The sequence below is a fragment of the Antechinus flavipes genome, chromosome 6, assembly GCF_016432865.1.
Source record: "Antechinus flavipes isolate AdamAnt ecotype Samford, QLD, Australia chromosome 6, AdamAnt_v2, whole genome shotgun sequence".
In the NCBI taxonomy this organism is placed as follows: domain Eukaryota; kingdom Metazoa; phylum Chordata; class Mammalia; order Dasyuromorphia; family Dasyuridae; genus Antechinus; species Antechinus flavipes.
This window is the reverse complement of record NC_067403.1, coordinates 11,321,951-11,343,860: the sequence shown is the minus strand read 5'-3', so window position 1 is coordinate 11,343,860 and position 21,910 is coordinate 11,321,951. Positions and strand designations below refer to the sequence as shown.

At 38.0% G+C, this 21,910-nt stretch overlaps 1 protein-coding gene across 2 annotated transcripts in view; it reads right to left on the bottom strand.

Moving 5' to 3' along the window:
- SLIT2 (slit guidance ligand 2) overlaps positions 1-21,910 on the bottom strand; it is a 335,837-nt gene that overhangs the window by 83,183 nt on the left and 230,744 nt on the right. The window contains exons 12-19 of one of the 2 annotated variants that reach the window (XM_051967476.1): positions 19,350-19,421; positions 14,118-14,261; positions 13,807-13,970; positions 12,176-12,199; positions 8,040-8,190; positions 6,342-6,416; positions 3,121-3,264; positions 196-339 (exon numbers count right to left, since the gene is read on the bottom strand). In XM_051967476.1, the coding sequence (XP_051823436.1) occupies positions 196-339; positions 3,121-3,264; positions 6,342-6,416; positions 8,040-8,190; positions 12,176-12,199; positions 13,807-13,970; positions 14,118-14,261; positions 19,350-19,421 (918 nt within the window). The remainder of the gene's footprint in view (positions 1-195; positions 340-3,120; positions 3,265-6,341; positions 6,417-8,039; positions 8,191-12,175; positions 12,200-13,806; positions 13,971-14,117; positions 14,262-19,349; positions 19,422-21,910) is intronic. The other variant, XM_051967477.1, reaches the window with a different exon arrangement.

The following is a 21,910-nucleotide window of genomic DNA, read 5'->3' as shown; positions in this document are numbered from 1 at the left end:
AAATTCATCAGTTTGTCACTTTGAAAGAAAAATGCATAAGTAGTATCTAAGATACTAAATTTTCCATCATTCTTTTTTTTTAAATTATTATCAATGTCTCATAAGGCTTTCATATTGCTACTGAGACATTATTGAAAATATGCAAGTAAATATTTAATTGTCTAGTTCAACCAAGACGTTACCATCGATACTCACAATGTGGATAAGGAATGGAGGGTATCAAAGGCTCCTGGAGCAATTGTCGTAATCTGATTGTCATACAGAGAAAGCAAACGTACAGAACTGAGTCCGATGAAACTATCATTTCCTACGCAGGTTATGCGATTACTTCTCAACATCCTGGAAAGGAATGGACATTGTTACAGAAATAATCATATTGACATAATATCTAATAGAAATAAAGAGCAAGTCCAAGCTATAGCATTTCATTATGATAATCTGTATAATTTATTAATGAGAAGTATATTTATTAGCAACTAGCTAGGTGCTTATTAGTGAAAAACTGCAAAAAATGGTACTATGCCTGAGTTTAATACAGTCATAACCACACTCTTATTTCCAGGTCTGCTGTCATAAAAAGAATTATACTTGATTATAAGAATTTCATTATTAGAATTCCAATGTTTATTACCATATATTACTATTACTATGCTTCTGCAATCATGATTTCTTATAATGAGCTTTTTATAACAGTGCAACAAAAGTGATTCTGCCCATAAAGCAGCTGAATTGTTTATCTCTTGACTGAGAAATCTTTTAAGAGGCAAAATTTTGGCTGATTATTTGTGATATTCTTCATATATTCCTGCACCATTAAAAAAAAACCAATTTTCCTGTTCATGCCACTAAAAAAATGATATAATACAGTAAAATATTTTAACAAAGGGATGATTGCACTTCTTTGAGATGCATTTAGAACATTCCCGTACCTAGAGAATCCATCTCAACTAGTGAAATGAACTGGGATCCTGACTTCATGGGGATTGAAGTAAACACAGTAAAGGGTCAAATGTCTTTATATCATTATACAATACATAAAATGGATGAGATTTTATCAGCAGCAAGTCCCATGTGTTTTAATAGGTAAGTCTTGGGAGGACACCCAAGGCGCTTGGAACTTGATGGTTTGTCTGTAGTCACAAAGGCAGAGTATTCCATATGATTCTTCCAGATCTGATGCCTGGGAATTTATTCGCTCTGCCATTTTGAATAGATATTGTTAAAAGCAAGTACTAGTGGGTGGACCTAGTTTGGCTGTTCCCTGTCTCTGAAATAAGGAGGCGTTGTAGCTTAAAATTTATCTTCAGTCTTCTGAAAAGGTTGCCATCTAGAATCAAAGAATCTCTGGGCTGGAAGGGACTTCAGAAGCCATCTTAGTGGAAACTGTACCCAGAAAGGAATTATGTCATCATGGTTCAGTTTGGGGACTTTTTTCCCCCAAATCACAGATGCAATTACCATCCCTGTTTTGCAGATGAGGAAACTGAGGCAGAAGGGGGTTTAGGCTCTGGTACTCTGGACTCCAGAGCCACTGCACACCCAGCCACCTCGTTTGCCTTTGGTTAGGGCCTAGAATGAATTTTAATGCGTACACATCGCTCTACCTGGTGGCTAGATTCCAGAAGCACCTTCAACTCCTAATGCACCTGCGGCAGATGGTGCTGCCATGGAAACCGTGTGCTGGGCTCCTCCCTGGAATGCCCAGGCTCAGTGGGAAACAATGGGTCTCACAGTAAGCACCCAGGCATCAGATCAGGTATGATCATGTCTGCTCAGATGAACTGGAATAACGGGAAAGCCTCCCCCCAGTTAACATGGGCGTGGAAGTTTAGGCCAGTCTGTTTTATGAAGCGTCCATCAGCCATCATGGTCCCAGCTACCTGGCCCGGCTTAAAGGAGGCCAGGACCAAGAAACCCATACTTATGGGGACCAGGACTTTCCTGATATTTAACACGAGTAAGGAGGCCAGCTAAAGGCTGGACGTATCAGACCTAGGCTAGGAGGTGCTCTCAAAGTCTCATTGTGATTTGATACCCTGCCTCAGTCCTTAAATTAGATGGGGAATCTTCAAAAACACTGCACTCATCAGGAAGGAGAGAGGGAAGCGAGAAGGAAGCAGCCTTATAGGTCTGCTTCCCACGCCTCATGGACCGGTACCATTGGTGCAAATGAGCTACACACAGGACTGATGAGGAGGAGAGCAGTGGCCTAGATCACATTCAGGAAACAGACGTTTCCAACACGAATTAATCAGAGGTCCTGTAAAAAAGAAGTGCTGATCAGACCACTGGCCTTGATAAATGGTCCTCTATGATTTCTGTGGCTGACAAATTAATCATGCTCTAGCTTACCTTAGGATGGGCATTTCTGAATTTAGCCAGCCTGGTCCTTATCTTGCCAGGAAACAGGCTATCAATTCACTTCCTGGCCATCTCTATACCATGCCATCCATCCATATCTCACCCCTTTCTATCTTCCCTTTTATGTGCTGTTTCTACATTAGTATGTAGGCTCCCTGAAATCAGGGACTATCTTTCCTGGTTATATTTGTACACCCAGCACTATTTATCACCGTACCAGGAATACAATATGTGCTTAATAAATGGTTTGGCTGTTTATATATCATCTATCTATCTATTTATCTATCTCTATTTCTTTATCTATCCACCTCTCCCTCCCTCCCTCTCTCTCCCTCTCTCTCTAAAAATAAGAAACCTACCGTTCATCAGCAGGCACATATTTAAATACTCTTGCACTTGGTAGGACTGTTTTAAGTTGCGATCTACTGGGCATAGACTTCAAGAATATCTCCACATAATCATGTGATTTCATGACAACAACTCAGCAAGATAATGTTTTATTCTCCTACTAAATTATGAGCTCATTGAAAATAGGGATTACATTAATTTCCATCTTTGTCTCCTTAGTACCTAGCACAGGTATTACAAGATTAACAAATTCTTGCTAAATTACCCATCAATTTTTGTACCTCTTCCAGGACACAGTAGGTGTGTAATAAGTAGCTGCTGAATGAATGTTTGCTTGTTTTAAGTCAGCACCATTTGTGAGAAAAACAATTATTCCCCAAAAAAGTTAAGAGTGAAAACAAGGATGCTTACAGAGTTTTCAGGCTTTCTAATCCCCTGAACATCTTATGGCGAACATTTTCCAATCGATTACTAGTGAGAAGAATTTCATTTACGCCAGAGGCTCCTTCAAATGCTCCTTCTTCGATATCTGTGATCTTATTGTTGCTGAAGTTTCTAAATGAAGATCAACGTGACAAAGAGAAACAGTTGAGGATTTCCTTCATGATTATTAACGGGCGTCAGAAATAACACTGAAGAGTTAATTCATACTTTATCTATATTTCTATATTCACCTATCCATGTATGTATGTCTATATGTATCTCTCTCTCTCCCTCCTTCTTGCCTTCCCTCTCTCCCCCCACTCTAGAAACGTCACAAAACTTTTCAGGATTGCTTTGTTCCACCCTCCTAACTCTGAATAAAATTGCCAAAACTGGACTTCAAAGAGTTATGTTATCCTACATGAGAAAAGACAAGAGAAAAAATGGTCAAAACAAAAATAACAAAAATCTTGATTACACTTTGTTTCCAACATGGCATGTAAGATTTTTTTTATTCAAAGACAAGGCCTATCTTTTATACCTTTATAGTCACCACAATAAAATTGGTAAATGATCAGGAAATCTTTGTTGAACAAAAAGAAATATTCACGAGGCGTAATAATGGGTGACACACACATATGCATACATATAAAATGCACATATATGTTTAAATCAATATTTATGTTATATTTTATATAAATATGTTGGTTTACACATGCATATATGTATTTTTATATAATCGTCTATGTGAAAATTTACTTTTAAGGACCTAAGAAGCAAGTTATTTTTCATTTCCCTCCTGGCTCCACATCTGACTTTCCATACTTGCCACCATGCCTGAGCTGTTTTTTCATTCGGGAAGGTTCCTCTATCCTTAGAAGCCCTTTCTTCATGGGTGAGTTCCTCCTAGAACCTTCAAGCTGAGGAAGGGCTCAGACCGGCCTTCCTTCATTCTTTTAGCTTCTGATTCTGGATTTGCTACCTTGTACCCTGCTGGGTATCTTCCTCCTCTTCTCCCTCCACTTTTCAGTTTCCCTTCATGTGTTATGTTAGAATATAAGATCCTTGAGCAGAGATTGCCTCTTTTTTTTGTTATATTTGTGTGACTTAGCATAGTAAATCCTTATCAAATGCTTCTTGACTAAAAAATGTTAAGATAGATACTATGGGCAATATTATTTATATATTATAGATGAAGAAACAGAAAGAGCTAAAGTATGGCGACCATGGGTCACATAGCTAGTAAGCCCTGAGATAGAATTCAAACCTATTCTTCCCTGGATTCGGAACTCAATGCTCTTTTACTTAAACCATGTAACCTCTCTTGATCCCTCCATCCATGACCTTTGGTTTATATCTGGGTAATTTCATCATTTTCCATGGGTTCAATTAACTCTAAGATGACTCCTAAATCTTTTTATCTCGTCTCATATCTCTTTCCTGAATATTTGTTCTTCATATCCGGCTGCCAATTGAATAGCTCTATCCCCCTTGAATACAATGTCTAAAAGTGAATTCATCCTATTCTATGTTAGACCTGACAAATTTCCAGACTTCTATTTTAACTATAATTCCACCGATTCTTCAAGCACAAACCACAGGATCATCGTCCATACTTTCCCTCCTGATACACATCCGATTCTTTGCCATTTCCCTCCAATATAATGTAGGTTCCTCAGGGAAAGGGGCTATTTTCTTCTTGCTTTAACATTCCCAATATTAGCACTTACTAGGTACCTTAAACATAGAAATGTTAATAAATGTTTCTTGTATTGAATTAGAGAAAGTTTACTGAATCCCTCCTACTGTCACAACAAATTTCCTTCTGTATTGATATGTATATGTCAAACCTCTGGTCAAGGCCTTTCAGTATTGTGTTTTTCTGTAAGAGCACACTTTTTCATCTATATCCAAGTCCCCACATTATTTAGTAGCATTTTGTCTTTCACAATTACTTTGTGTTACTTTCGTCTGTACATTCTCTGCTCCAATCATACTGGGGACTCTTAACGGTCCTTAAATATACCATAAATTCTTTACCTTCACATTTTTGCCCACCCTGTTTCCTTTGCTCTCTCTCCCCCTTTGCTTGTTAATACTTATTGATCCAACTTAAATGATGGCTCTACTGGGAAGCCTACCGTGATGTCCCAAGTCAATAATAACCTTCCAAGACTGAGTTCATATAAATATAAAATATGTTATACTAAATATCCTTGGACAGTATAATGATTTGTGATTAGGTTATATCCTGTTACTATGATATAAAGCTTCATAAGGATAATCTCTTCTAAACTCTGCATCTTTTCTACTCTTTCACAGAGTGTTCTATGGACAGCAGGTCCTTAGGACCCTTTTGATTGAGAATGAATGAATGAATAATGTAAGTCAATACCTCTTCCGAGATGTCTTTCTTCCAACTCTCTACCCCATTTCCCCAAGTGAAAGAGAATAGAGAAGAATGCTTTTCATTCCATCAATTCATATTAATTAGCAATATAGTAATTAACTCAGAAATTAACAATTGTGCTACAAAAGAAACTGAATATCCCCTTTAACTTAGAATTAATGTATAGTTATGAGATAGGAATAAAAAAATTAATATTTAACATTTCTAAAAAAAGAACATGTCCAATTTCATTCCATCTAACCAATATATGAACTATTCCCTAAGCATTTAGGCTGAAAGCTAGAGTAAGATTTTTTTTAATCTGGAAATTGCTGAGTTAAATGATTTTACGATATGAATTGTGGACATGATGTGACATAGATGAGCTAACAAGTCAGTTTTCCAATCATTTGATTTTGATTATTTTCTGATGAAAGTTTAATGAACCAAAAAAGTCAAATGTTTTTCCTGAATGTGCTAAAAGAGGCATTATCAGTATGATTTGGGGAGCAGTAAAGGAAGTTACAGAACATTGCTGGGTGCATTTCTGATGAGCTTAGATTGCCCCATTCCTGCTGTGTCTTCATAACCGACCAGCTGTCTAAGTCTAAAAGGAGATGCCCAAAGAAGCCATGATCGGTCTTGCCTTTGCTCGTGTCTAGACTTAGAGACAGGAGCAGTCAGCTCTGACCTCCATGCAAGAGCTGGCTCATGAGGGTGTGATCATCTGCTGGGAGAGCACTTTTCACTTTGATAATTTTCAAAGACGCTAAGGAGAAATGCACATAGTGTGGAAAGAACATGAAAAAAATAAGCTTACATTTTACGTAGCTGAGGGAGCTTCTTAAAGATCCCTGTCGCTTCCAGGACGGTAAATTCATTATTATTGAGACGGCTAGGAAAAAACAAACAAACAACGAGTTACAAAGTGAGGATTCCTATTGCTACTGATTAGCAATGGACTTGGAAGCAGAGGATCTGGGTTCAAATAGCACCCCGCCCCCTGCCACTAATTACCTGTGTGACTGTGCAAATCACTTCACCCATATAGGTACAAATGTGCTCAAGGATAACTCAGTTAACAAGTACCTGTATACAAGGCCTTATGCTTGGAGCCATAAGAGAGTCAAAGCAGTATACGTTCTTTCCTTCAGGGATTACAGTCTTGTTTTAAAGACAAAGCACACATATAGAGAGATAACTGATAATACAGGGCTATATATGATAAAATGTCAAATGAGTGATATAGATAAGTGATGGAAGAGTCTAAAAACAGAAACACTCTTTGTTATGTGATTAAACTAAATATCAGTATCCAATAAATGACACAAATTTTAAAAAAATTCATATTAGAAATAATACATTTAAAAATTTTATGAAAGATAGGAAAATCTAATTAAAAGATTGGGCTGTCAATCCTCATTTTTCTTAGCTATATATAGTACTTGTATATGAGTTGTCAATTTTTTATCTGTACTGAAATATTCTACTATTTGGATATTCTTATGGTCTGGTGAAAACTGTCATTGAGAGTTTAGTGTTTGAAATTCACATAATGCCTTTTATCCCTTGAACTCAAAGCAAGAGTTAATTAAAAAAATCATATTAGCCTCCCCTAATTAAACTCTCATAATTAACAGAAATTTCCAAATAGTGACTCCCATTAGCACTGCTAGTGCTAACTGTACAATGAACTGAAAACTGATTTCTTGAGTTCTCCCCAGGGGCAGAGGGATGAACTGCGATGCTCTCTAAAATACTAATTTACATAGAACAATGGTTATAATAAAGTGTATCAATTTGAAGAAATTTTAATTATTGAGAATACAACAAGAACATTGTAATTTCCATTAAATTAATTCTTTCATCTGGAGTCAAAAGACACTAGTTCATGGGTTGACTCTGAAAATTGCTAACTATGTAACCTGGGCAAGGTACCCCAACACCCTGGGTCTGTTTTCCCTAAAAGAGCTGGACCATGATTATCTTTAGGGAGATTTCTAGTTTTCGAGGTGCTTTTATGATCCCATTCATCTTCTTCCTATTAGCAAGTAGTATTGTTAGGTCCATCCTATGGAATAATGCATGTGAAAAGTCCATGTACATGGGTTATATCATGGGGCATGTGGGTATAGCATGTATCCAATAAATATGACACAAATTTTAAAAAACCCATTCATATAGAAATAATAAATTGAAAATTTTCATGAAGGATAGGAAAATCTCATTAAAAGATGGAGCTGTCTGATCCCCAGTTTTTTTTTCAACTATATGTAGTACTTGCTTAAGAATTATCTGTACTGCAGTATTCTACTATTTGGATATTCTTATGGTCTGGTGAAAAACTGTCATGGGGAGTTTAGCATCTGAACTAATGCCTTTTATCCTTATTACTGTAATGTAATCTTATTAGTAATATACACAGATGTACTTTTTTAGTATATGGCATATATAGCACCATGAAGACATGGAGGGACGTTCTTCAGGAGGGGTGCTGGGTAGGGTGAGATGGACTCACAGTTCTGCAGTGTACTGAGGGATGTGGTCTGGAATCTTGGTGAGTTTTTGATTGGAGCAATCCACTGTAGTCCCTTCACAGCGGCACTTTTCGGGGCAAGCCAGATCTGCAAAGCAGTCTCCACTTAATTTTGATCGATAGTCTTCCGTGCCTATTGAGGAGTCAAACCGAGACACAGAGACTGAGCGAAAAGTTTGGAATACTTATTATTTTTTTTGAAGGAAGGAAAAAAGAAAGAAAAAAGAAGTCTCCAGTTCAAGAGCAAGTGTATAGCTTGGGCAGTATGTGGTCAGTACTGTGATACGACACAGAAACGAGGGTATCAGGAGAGGGTTAATGCGAGGGCTTGAAATTCACTAGGGGGAAAAATGTGACCAGATTCACATGATAGGATAACATTAATAAGTTGAGCTTTTCACAGCTGTATTTCCTGCTGATCCTGCTATGAGCCAATCTAGCCTGCTTCGCAGCTAATCACACAATTATTGCTCTTTATTCTCCCAGAGTTCATTATTCCTCTGAGTGAAGATTTTCACTGACATCCGTGTATCTTGGTATGTCATCTTTTTGTTTAGGGTTTTTTTAAGTCCCCTTCTATGTCGATTGGACTTTATTCAGTCTTCAAGACTCAGTTATGGCTCCCTACCTTACACAGAATCTCCAAAATACACCGAACCCTCTTTTTAAGAATTTTGTTTTAGAAATGTATCATCCTGATTTAAGCCTCAGCAGCTTGTCATGCTGTAGAAAGCTGCGTGACGTTCCATGGTGCTTGACAGAACCATGTTTTACTCATACCTCACAACCACATGGTTAGATCAAGCACAACAGAAAATCTCGCCACATGATCATTACGGCATCCACTAGGCCAAGGATCAGACCAAGAGGAAAGACAAGGAATTAGGGGGGAAGCAACAGACACTGGCAGTGGGAGGCCCAGGACAGGAAGGACATGCATTCTCCTTGCAGACGCTTTGCCGCCAGAGTTCAGAGGGTTAGGGCGGTCTCTTTACGGGCAGGAGAAGGAAAGGCGGCCGCGAGTCCTCTCGCCTTTGCCCACAATCTACAGAATGCAAGCAGCCCCTTTCCCTTTTTCCAGAACACATCCAGGAAGAAATTCCAGGGAGGACAGAAGAAGCTCAGAACACCTTTGGCTTTTCAAACAAAGGTGTGAAGACTAAGACTAACGCAGTAGGAGGTGCGTCAGGATGGGAAAGGCCGTCATGATTTATTCAGACGCTACGCTTTTACTTACGGCCCAAATGGTGAACTCCTGCAAAAGTAAAGACAGCCAAGAAGGAAAGAGTAATCCTATCTGGATGTAATCGAGACATGCGACTTAACGGGTTCCCCCCTCATTTATAGAGGACAAATGTATGCATTTGGGGGTTCTCGTGTGCAATACTTATTATTTTTTCCTGCGCGATGACAATTTCACTTAAAATAAGACCACATCTTCTATTTGTTTTTAATTTATCATTCCTACAGGGATAGTAGAAAGACTACAGTTCTGAACTGAAATCACAGAATCATGAATTCTGGTGTCTCTGCTGAATAGCAGCAAGGAACAGAATGATTGTCCCCCTTAGAAAGTAAGCTCCTTGAGGGCAGGAGCTATCTTTGTATCCTGGGCACTTGTCACAGTGCTTGGACCTTGAGAGAGAATCATTCAATGCTCATATAACTTTACTTTTTTTAAGTCTAATTGTATAACATGCACATTGCAGATTTTTTTTTTTTGTATACCTTTCTATTTTGATGACCCATACCTAAAATTTGATGATTGGTCTGTGTGAGTTTTCAGAATGGAAACTTCTGCTGATAAGCAATTTTACGATCTACTGTCACAGAGAAATGCCAGGGCACTGACTGAGTGACTTAGATCCATGGTTTCTAGTCTTTATGAATGACCATCTATTAAATCTGCCATGCTGCCTGTTTGTGAACTTTTTATAAAATAAATTTGGCAATGTAAAATCCTAAAGTGCTACTGTACACGTGAACATTTAAACCAGTTTTTTAAAAGAGTCCAACAGACATGGACAGATTATAGCCAGTGCTTTTAAATTAAACTTTCAGATGTGACATAACATGGTATATTCTAATTATAACATTCAATGTTACAATTTTACATATATAATATATAATATAATATCACATGATAAATATAATATAATAAATATCTTGCTGCTTAGACATCGTAGGACAGGATAACTATTTTGTTGCTTTTATGAATAAACAGAGTTGAATGATATGTTTCAGTGACAGAAAAGTCCTTAGTTTCTGAACATAGGCACAAAAGGCAGTCACAAACATAGTTTAAATATCAGGAATGCTAGACTGCTCAGCTACACAAACGTACATATTCAATCCACTGACAGTGTTGCTGTAATGATGATTACTCAGATTCAACATATAATAAAGCACTTGAATAAAATGGGGACCTGATATATCTTCATGAGATCTATCTTTGACTAATCAATTTTCTTAATGATTCAAGCAAATAGATATGGGACTATATCTGCCATGATCTTTTGTATTTCGTTTGAAGACTTTTTATATTATATTTATTTTCAGTAAAAGAGCGCATACACATAAACCATAGTTCAAGTTTTAGGTGAACACTTGGAATTTCCTCTCTCCCCCAAATGAAGGGCACCACACTTTATTTTATTTCCTTCTCTGTTATCAAAGAATAATAAAAGCAAGTAAAAGTAAAAAGCCTGAACAGCTTGGTACTGATTAGACAGACAGTGAAGAAATCTTAGCATCTGAGAATGCAAATCATAGTGACTATTTTATAGGCTTTCTAGTGACAAGGATACAGCTGTTCCAACTATTATTAATCTCAAATGGTCTGTACTTTGAGTAAGCATAAGATATCCCAAAACCTTCCAGTTTATTTCTGCTTTAAAATAATGAGTTTTCACAGCTGCCAAGATAGCAAATCATGTGCCTCTACCATTGTTAATTTTCCCATATTCAGTCGATATGTGAATGTGAGAACATAGAAAAATCCCATGATTATTCCAGTTCAAAATAAATGTACCATATGCAATAGAATGCAAATGAATGTCTTAAATGCACCAAGTTCTGCGCAAAGACTTGCAATCAACAGTTCTTAATTCTTTAAGCTAGGGAGCGAGCATATACCTAGCATTACTCAAAAGTACAATTATTGCTTTCATAGCCGACCCTGTGGCAATTCCTTCATACTAATATCTGAGAAACACTTGATAGTCAGAGGATACATATACATTGCTAATCAATTAATGAAATATGTATGTATATACATTGCTTTCTTTTTTAAAAGCAAAACAACAAATCAAGAACACATTACACACATTTTGCAGGCAAGGAAAAAAGAAGAAACACATTTCAAAGAGCTAGGACCAAAATCAGCATTTCCCTCAGTGATATTAAAAAAATCTGAAGGAGTCAAGTTTTATTGTTTATTCTTTTAAACCTACATATCCATCTGCTTAAGTTATTCATAGCATACGGGGATCCGTGTGAACTTCCCATGCCTTTGTGAAAGACGCCAATATTCTTTTCCTGGAATTCTACTGTAGTCCCAGAAATGCAGGGATTGTGAGGTCGTACGGGAACAAGTAATAGTTGCAGACAGTGAGCAGGAAACTACTATTTCAGCATTTCAGCATAAGAAGGCAAAGAAGGGGGCAAATGACCCTTAAACCCCACCAAACCTTAAATGATTTAGATTGACCAAATAGAACTAGCTCTTTGACCGTGGCAAGATCTGTCTTTAAAACCAGCTCAGAAAGCTATATTTTAAAAACAGAACAAAAGAGAAGATATAAAAGGTAAGCAGTAAAAGTGATCGGAATAAAAGAAGGCAGCAGGTTCTATCTAGTGTGAGTAATTTTAGACAAATGTGCCAACAGGTGAGTGAGAAAAAAATAGAGTGAGATTTTATTTGAGATCAGAAGCTGCATGCAAAGGCCACATCTTCAGGAAAGAACTACTAGTCATCTACGTAGGAAAAGTCAACCTATCTAAAAGACACTCCATTTTCAAAGACATGCATCAAAATCTAATCAGTTTGGAGAAAACTTGGTGTTTCAGAGTGAGAAAAGAGTGTCTGCAGTTAGTCCTACTACAGAGCAAAAACCTACCTGGAATGAAATACTGTTCTTTAGCTAAATAAAAAAAAAAGAGAAAAAATAGAAGAGGCACCTGAATGTCAGCAAGCAAAGATATGAAATATATTAGATCAAGAGTGGACTGAAGTCTTTACAGATAATTAAGTGAAAATGTATATTTGTAGCAGGAGTTATAATATAACAATGTAGAATGAATTGCAAATGTATCTTGGATCATGGACAAAATATAATAATCTTTTAATTTTATCATTAATTAACTGCTAAAAATAAATTGTACCTGTAACAACTATCAAAGTAACATCTATCAAAGATTTAAACCAATTACTTACGAGATTTTACAATAGAAAAAACATTTACCATGAAATCAACTCAGAATTTGGATGAAAATAATATCCTTATTTAGCAAAATAGTTCATGATGATTTGAATATTGCTGTTTTCTAAAGATAGTGTCTTTTAATATATATTTATGATAATTTGAATATTACTAAGTTTTCTAAAGATGGTGTCTTTTAACGTATACATATATTTATGATAAATTTGAATATTGCTAAGTTTTTAACAATGAAAAACATTGAAAACAATGATGGATGTTTCTAATCACAAAATGATTCAGGACTTCCAACCCCAAAGAAGTGGAAACCTAGTTGATAGATGACAGACTCATTGAAACTTTAAAATGTTTAAGATGGTGTCTTTTAAAATATATACATGTATATATATTTATGATAATTTGAATATTGCTAAGTTTTCTAAAGATGGTGTGATATATATATGTATATATATACACACACATATGGATGATAATTTGAATAGTGGTAAATTTTCTAAAGATGGTGTCTTTAAATATATATAAATAAATGTATATATAAATTTACAATAAATTTGAATATTGCTAAGTTTTCTAACAATGAAAAACATCAACAACAATGATGGATGTTTCTAGTCACAAAATGATTCAGGACTTCCAGCCCCAAAGGAGTGGAAACCTAGTTGACAGATGACAGACACATTGAAACATTAAAATGTTTAACATGGTGTCATAAAAATGGTGTCTTAAAAAAAAAAAAAAAAATATATATATATATATATACATATATATACACACACATATTTATGATAATTTTGAATATTGCTAAGTTTTCTAAAGATGGTGTCTTTAAATATATATATATATATGTATATTTATGTAGCTTGATGTCTCTGGTCAAATGCAGGGAGAACCGATTTGAGAGAGTGACATCGGACGATCTAGGATATCGGAGATCATTTGTTTCATCTGAGCAGTCTGAATTTGGGCAAATAGTTTTCCTCATTCAATTCATTTTGGGGGGAAATGAAATGAAGGCTGATAATACTGACATCGTTCAATAGAGAACTAAGGGGAGAAAGAGGTATTGAAGGTATTTTCTGGGCAGCTCGGGATAAGGGTAAAGCACAACATGGGTCAGCGGCTGTCTCTCTCCTGCTGGATAAAATACCCAAACTACTCCAGCAACATCCCAAAGTCTGAGGTCAGCTTGGGGGGGCTTTTGTTGGGTGGGACAGCACAACCCCCCACCCTTTACCACTTCCAACAACAATTTCCGGCCCCACTGCTCCGGGCCAAGCCCCCGAAAATCCCCGATGCACTCGGCCAATTACCTGAGCAGCGGAACTTCTTGCTTTTGATCTGGCCGATCCTTTTGTTGGCCAGCCGCCGGGGGCTGGTGCAGCGGGCACCGCTGGTCTCGATAGGGTTTGTGTGAAGGTAATCCGCTAGCCACTTCAGATGACAGTCACAAATAAATGGGTTCTGAGCCAAATGCCTTTCAGAAACACACGTACACACACACACACAAACAATTTTACACATTATTGAAAACTGACTCAGCGGGTCTAAAGACAGAGCAGACTAGTGGCAAGAAAACTGCCAAGGGCTCAGGCCCACCACAGGAAACCCCAGGCATACATACAAAGTCTGAATGGCTCGCAGGGGTGCGAAGGTGCCCTTGGCAATGGTCTGCAGCTTGTTGTCGTACAGGGACAGCAGGTTCAGGTTGTGCAGGTCCTGAAAAGCGTCCACGCGCAGGCAGTTGATCTTGTTGGCATTCAGGAGTCTGATGGATCAAAGATAGCAGGAATCCATTCGTTAAATTCGCTTGTAAATCAGCTGCTTGGAACTGTCTGTTCTTTGCAACTTTAATCCAAATACCTGTTTCTTTTGAGTATAATCATGAAATTTTAATTGGAAGTATTTAGGAGCTATGAGATGCTACCGGATTCTAGTGTCATTCAGCATCACAGATCACTTAGTAACTATAATCTGGTACCATTTCCATGACTTTGCTTGTATTTTTCCTAAATGGCGAACTGCTGCCCCTCCCTGCCTTCCCATTAACTCCCCATTCCTCTACACTGATTCAAAATCTTAATAGTCTTTGAGCCCGACTCAGGTCCTATTTCTTCCATGAAACTGTCTTCTACCATGTCGGTGTGCCCTGATCTCTCCTTCAGCTCAATCTAAGTATTAAATTTTAATTGCAAGCACTATGGTAGGTTCTGGATATGGAAAAGAAAACAAAGGGATACAGTTTCTGGCCTCGAGGAGCCCACATTCCATGGAGGAATAGATAAAAATGGACATTAAAATAAGATTATACATATAGAGTTCTTTGCCATCTTGAGATGCTAAATCTCAGTCACAATAATTATTACATAAATAAGACTCCTTAAAAAGCAATTTAGATAGAGGCATGGGAGATATATAAAGTATTCTAAGAATATTTAATTAACGAGGCAAATCTTTCCTTCTGGGAAAGGTTCATAGCTGAGAAGACACCCGAGTTCAGCCTTGAAGGAAGAGAAGGATCATAATGGCAATGGATGACAAAGGCATGTTTTAGATGCGGGGGACATTTTCACAAAGGCACAAAAGGAATCGAGAATTAGAAAATAGCTAATTTGGTTAGGACACTGTACCTATAGGGAGTTAGGTGAAATAAGGCTAAACATAGGGAGGCTGGGCCTTGATAAGCTCCTGCCGTCAGTCCTTTGTCTTCTCTGCTTCTGCCAGTACATGTACTGAACTAGAGAACTGTTAAGCACCAGGCCAAATTAGGTAACTATTGTCTCTATCAATTCCACTGACTTAGCACCTTGTTTCAAGTTCTGGTCCATAACAGTCATCCCTGCCCCTTCAAGAACTAACCAAAGGTCAAACCCAGTGATCTCCGGCCTACTGAAGAACCAGCCATGGTCTGATTTGTTTTTAGTTTTGGCAGGTGTGAGAACAGACTCCAAGACATTCCAAGGATGAGGGTCTGCTCTTCCTGGGCTATAAATGAACTACTTGCCATATAAACAATCAACGAACAAGGTTTTGAGCTTTTTCCCTGGTCAGTCTGGGACCCGGGTATGGGGTGGGGCTCAAGCTAATAAATGCGCATTCCCCTTCCAAGGAACCAGTAACAGGCAAAGCTCCCGAACTTACCAGACACGTGCTAGCTTGGACAAATGCTCAGCCACGTGTCCCATGGACAGTGTGTACTAAGGGACATTGATCTGGCTAGGTGATCCATGGGCAGTGGGGAAATCCCTAGGCCTAGAGTCAGAAAGACTGAGTGGAAATCCAGCCCCAGACTCACTAGCTAGAGGCCTGACCAAGTGACTTAATTTCCATGGACCTCAGTTTTTCTCCTCTAGAAAACAGGGATAATCACAGCACCTATCTCCCAAGCTTGTTGTTGGGATCAAATGAGATAATTATAACATGCTTAGCCCATGATAAATTCTATGAATGGTGAGCCATTTTTACTGCGGGTATAATTATTATTTCCTGGATAGCAACGTGATGCACTTCCTTAGCAGTGGACTTGGAGGTGACTTTGAGTGTGAAAATTTCAAGGCTTAAGAGTTTGGATATACAGCCTTCTGGGGTGGGGGGGAAGAACTTTGCTAAATAGTATATACTTCCTGGGGAAAGAAGAGGCTCCCAGAAATGTTTCCTAAGGCTAAAGAAGTGAAGGGGACCTGGGCTCTGCTGCTCTTCTGTTCTACAGGGTATGATTCAGATGGGAAGGAGTATTTCCTCTGCCTCTGTCCCCTGATGATTGCCTTTAGGGGAATGGATGTGCTACATGACAGTTGTGCATGTTTTATATAAAATGTTTATGAGCAAGCCTCTGCGTACTGTGAGGAGCTTAAAGGTTTTCTATATTTATTTATGGGATCCTCTAATTCTTTGCCTCATCTGCTTTTTCTATAAAAATAAAACTTACCCTACGTCCACAAAACAAAACAAACATAAAGCAGACAATAGGTGGGAGTGGTGGGGCAGTAGACTCATCAAGCAGTGGCTGTTAAGTTGACTTTAGGACCTGGACATAACAGGATGGGGGAAAAAAGGGCAAAAGGAATATCCTAGAAAAAAGGAGGGTGGATGGCAGACAAAACAAGACAAGGACAAGGGTGGCAGACATTGACCGGGACGTTTTTTGTGGTTAGTCACTTCAGTAAGTCTGACTCTCTGTGACCCATTTGGGGCTTTTGTGACAGTCACTGGAACAACATTGCTATTTCTTTCTCCAGCTTATTTTACAAGAAACTGAGGCAAACAGTAAGTGACTTGCCCAGTGTCATACATCTGAATTCAGAAAGATGTCTTCCTGACTCCCGGTCCATCACTCCATCCACTGCACCACCTAGCTTAGATTTATTCACTCTAGAGATATCCTAATAAATATCAGTAATTTAAGTGATTTTAAGTCTTAAGTAAGCTTTGATTAATGGGGCAAAATTATGGATAGACATAACCATCAAACAAGAGAAGATGAATTTATGTCACATGATGTTTCCAGAAATCAGAAGAAATATACATAGAAACCTAGATTTAAAGTTAGAAGGACCCTCAGGTTCCATCTGGTTTTATGCCCTCGTGTTATAAGTAAGTAAATTGAGACCCAGAACATGTGACTGTGGCCACTGTGAAAAAATGAAATTCTTGGATTCAAACTCAAGTCTTCCGGCTTCTATTTTTGCATATTTTTACTATATCACAATATAATTCATTTCTACAGAGTATTATAACATAGAAAAAATTGTGACTGCAGGATCACTTCACATTTATATCCCATCATCCCTTTTCCTTTCCGGCCATTATCGTGACCTTCATTTCTCTATCTGAACCTTGGATTCCAACCCTAGAGCTAATCTGGATGATGATAACTAATTGGTCTTAGCTTGTTCCCTAGCATCTTCACGCCATCCTTCTTTCCAGTCCCCTTAATAAAGTATTTTCCTTCATTAGAAGGGAAACTCTCTGAGGGGAAGGATTGTCTTACTTGTTTGGATTTAGAAACATGGCACTCAGCACAGGCCCTAGCAGACAGCCATTGTTTAATCAATAATTTCTACATCTAAAGGGACTAAGATAATTTACTCTCACAGTTTTGTATATAAAGCAAGGTCTAGAGCGCTTAAGTAAGTCATCCAAGCTGCCATGGATACTAGGTAGCACAAATTGAACCTCTATTCCTGGAAATCCTAGTTTAGGGCTCTTTTGACTATTTTAGCCAGACTTCCAAATGTAAACAATGCTTACATGATTGCTTCTTAACATAACATATTACTTTTGGGGAAAAACCCCAATAGAGCAAAAATCTTAAAAAGACAGAAAATCTTTCAATATTTTACAATTCTAAGGTGGTAACAATAGAGAAGTTTTATATCTGTGGCTTTTACATATAAAAAGTATCAGAGGAACTGTTTATCATAGTGGGTGGGTCTCTAGGCAAGATCGCTAGAATTGCATGAGATGTATAAGTGGAGAATGCTTACACCTTGAACCAATGGGAGGAAATACCCAAAGCAATGACACCACAGAGTCAAATATATATATATATATATATATGTATATATATGTATATATATGTATATATACATATATACATATGTAAAGGATGAAAGAAACTCACTTTAGAATGCACAGGTAGAGACATGAAAATTGATGTCACATAATACAGATGGGACTGGAAATCAAACCAGTGATAATTAAGGGTGTGGCTTAAACTTTTTGTGCCCTTTGGCCATCTGGTAAAACCATTGGATCCCTTCTCCAAAATGTTTTTGAATGCATATCATAAAATTCATAGAATTTCAATGGAAACTAATGATTTTTAAAATATAATTCAAATTAGTAAAAAAAAATTAATTTCTCTGAGGTTAAGAATTCCTGGAATAAGTGAACTGGAGATATTTACATATAATTAATACGTTATATAGGGAGGGAAAGATAAATATCTTCAAATATTTGAAAAGTTGCCATAAGGAAAAGGGATTAGATTTATTCTGGCTATTTAAGAGGACAGAATTATGAGGAAAAACTAGAGATTATAAGGAGACATATTTTGCTTTAATATTAAGAATTTTTAATAATTTAACTGGCAACAATGAATCTGAAGGCCTCGTAAAACAGAAATTTTGTGTAATTACAAATTTTCAAATAGGCGTGCTGCTTATTAAGAATGTTAGACAAGGGATGTATGTAAAGGGATGTATCTATTAGATAGGACATTACCTGTCCTACAAAGTACCTTCTGGCTTTCAGGTATGATGTTTCCAAATACTTCCATATAGTGTCCAATCTTAACTTCATAAAGTTTGGAAAACTAATGCTTTTAATCAAATGAGTAGATTTTTTTCCTACTGCAATCTAGTGATTTCTAGCTAATCTTCCTTAGGTCAGCATTGTTTCTTTGATGATCTAATGCATATCTATTTTGTTGTCACTGTTGGTGGACAGCATTATTTCAACACTGCTAGTCCCACTGATTCTTTCAACAAAGATTGATAAACATGCCATCATATTTTTTCCCCTTTTCAGCCACTGTTAAATCAAAATAGAAATGTTTCACAATACCAAGAGCAAGGATTGCACAAGTGAAAAGTGGTAGAACAGCTGGAACTCATAAATTTGTGACAGTGGACTGAAACAAGTTTTAAAGCTAAAAGTAACTCTTACTTCTCCAAACAAATGATCTTAAACAATACTATCCTTTACCATTATTTTAAATTTTTTTGTTAAAATGTGTCTATATTGGCCCATTTTTATTGAATTCTAAATGGAAATATGCATTTTTAGATTGACAAAGTATAGTGATTAAGTTTAGAATTCTAAAAATAAAAAAAAAAAAATACCAAATACTCACAGAAGCTGTAAAGAAAATAGTCCTTCAAATAGACTTTTTGGAAGTTCTGTAATTTTATTTCCATAGAGGACACTATTAAAAAAAAGTTAATGATTAGGAAAATCAGAAAATGCCAAATATAACTATTGAGTATGTGCACATCATATTGGAATCTGTGCTGCCCTAACACATTAAGACATAACACAACACTAAGAAAAGCTTATTCCTAATTCTGGCTTTCTTGCTCATAAACAAGTCAGATAACCTTTCTTTATCAGTTTTCATTTGCAAAATAAGGCCGATAATGTTTTTTATTGGTTTTTTTAGCTCTATTTATTTATTTGTTCATTTATTTATTTACTTATTTGCCTCGCAGGGTTGTTGTGGAGATAAGATACTATATTTGAAAATAGGTTGAAAACTATTCGAATAAGAATATTTCAAAGCATGTCAACTAACAAAATATCAGCATCCTATATGCTTGAAGACAATCTGCAAATTTTGTAGAGACCTGATCACTCTCAGTGCTACCCGTTCCCAGGCTAAAGCAGGCTATGAGTATATTTCAGGAAATGCGCCTCATTTTCTCAAAACCATCCTCAGGAGAGCCCCTACAAGGGACCGAAAAAGAGAAATGGAAGCGCCTCGGAGCTTACGTCCCGGCCCCAGTTTGCCGTGGGCCGGCCCAAGCGCCTTTTCTGCTCGGACCAGGCCGCCTCACTGTCCGAGGACAGGTTTCATGCCTTCCGGCGACGTAGGAGAGACTGACTGCGCCAGAGGCGGCGCCAGAGGGACTGGATCGGCCCGTCCGGGCGCCGAGGGGGTCCCGGATGTGGGCGTGACACAAGGGTGCGCATGTCTGCGGCACAGAGCGCCCCTGCAGGCGCCATCTGCGGCATTTCTAGTTTGTTTTAGACCGACAGGCGGCGCCGCAGCCCGCAGGCGGGAGCATGCCTCCGGACTTCCGGACACGTGGCTCACACGTGAATGGCCTTACAGAGAGCCAGCGTGGAGCAGCGCGCAGGCCTGGGGCCCCTGTCCGCCTCCGAGCTTCACTGGGGGAAGCTGGACAAGTCCCTTTAAGTCCCGCGGCTCTCGGGGACAAAAGCTGGCAGAGAGGGATCAACCTGCATCCACAGGGCGAACGAAACTCTGGTCATGTCCCTGTTCCTGCGATCCTTTCCTGAAAAATGACTCGAGGCTTCTAGATTGGTGTTTTTTTTTTTTTTTTTTTAATTAAGCTGGATTCTTTATGTAAAAATGTAAAAAAAAAAAAAAAAAAAAAAAAAAGCTAGCTGATCTGGAGTCAGGAAGAATTTTGTTCAAACGCGGCCTCAGACACTTACTGACTATATGATGCTGGACAAACCCCTGGACCTGTTTGCCTCAGTCTCCTTATCTGTAAAATGAGCTAAAGGACCAGCCAGACTAACTCCCGTATCTTTGCCAAGAAAACGTCAAAAGGGGTCACTAAGAGTCACACACGACTGAAAAAAGACTAAACAACGAAATATATAAAAATCCCTCGTAAAACTTAACAGTTTCCTCTTACCTGACAGAAGACATAGTGATAAAACTAAAGAAGCCCTCCCCTCCCCCCATGCCTAGGAAGATCTGTGAGAGGCTATTCAACTTCTGGACTGTAAACACGCCTGGGTCTAGAACAGCAAGAGAACACGCTGACCTTGGAGGAGGGGAAGGAAATCTTTGGGGGCCTCACTATAGTAATTTCTCTACTAGAAACCAGGGCAGTAAGTATTTTACACTCTGGCCTCTGCCTTCCTCTCCCATTATCCAACCACCTGGAGGGAGGCATTTGTCTTCTTATACACTTTCTATCCCAAGGACTGGTTCTTGGCTATCTCGGCTGCCCGATCCACACTCCAAGCTTTTCTAGCTGAGGGTCCTGCTAGGGGCTTCCTGGGCTGGCATAATCTTTGGTGCTCCAACATCCCCTGGGCAACAGAAGGAGACCCAGAGGAACACGGAAAAGGAATATGTAAATAGTCTTTAGGTTATTAGCAACCTTGGTGGGCAGGTAAGAACTGGAGGGGAGCTAGGGCTCTAAAATGGTCTGGACACCCATAAGGAAATATATGCTCGATTTAAGAGAAGTCGATATTAAAGATTCAAAAGAAACTGTGAAATTGCAGTATATCCCCCAGTCTTTACTCACAGAAATGCCATCATGCTGTATCATGTTGGCAGTAAGAGAACATAATGAGTATATTAACAAAGCTGGAGCAAAAGTCAGCTCAACAAAAACCAAAACAAAATAACCGGGGAAACAGAAATATGGTAGTGTTAAAGATAAAAATATGGAAGATGGGCTGGAGAGATCATTAAATGCTTTGCACAATTTCCCAAATGTTTCCTAGCACTTTTCTTTCTCCTTATCAAATTTAGGGCCCAGCTTATTGTTTATGTTCAGTTTGTGTCTGAACATCTTCAGCCATCAGGTACAAAAGGAAAAGAAAAATATATTAAAGTTGGAATAAAAAATTCCATTTACAAATGGAGTTAGTTTTTTTTTCCTTCCTTCCTTCCTTCCTTCCTTCCTTCCTTCCTTCCTTCCTTCCTTC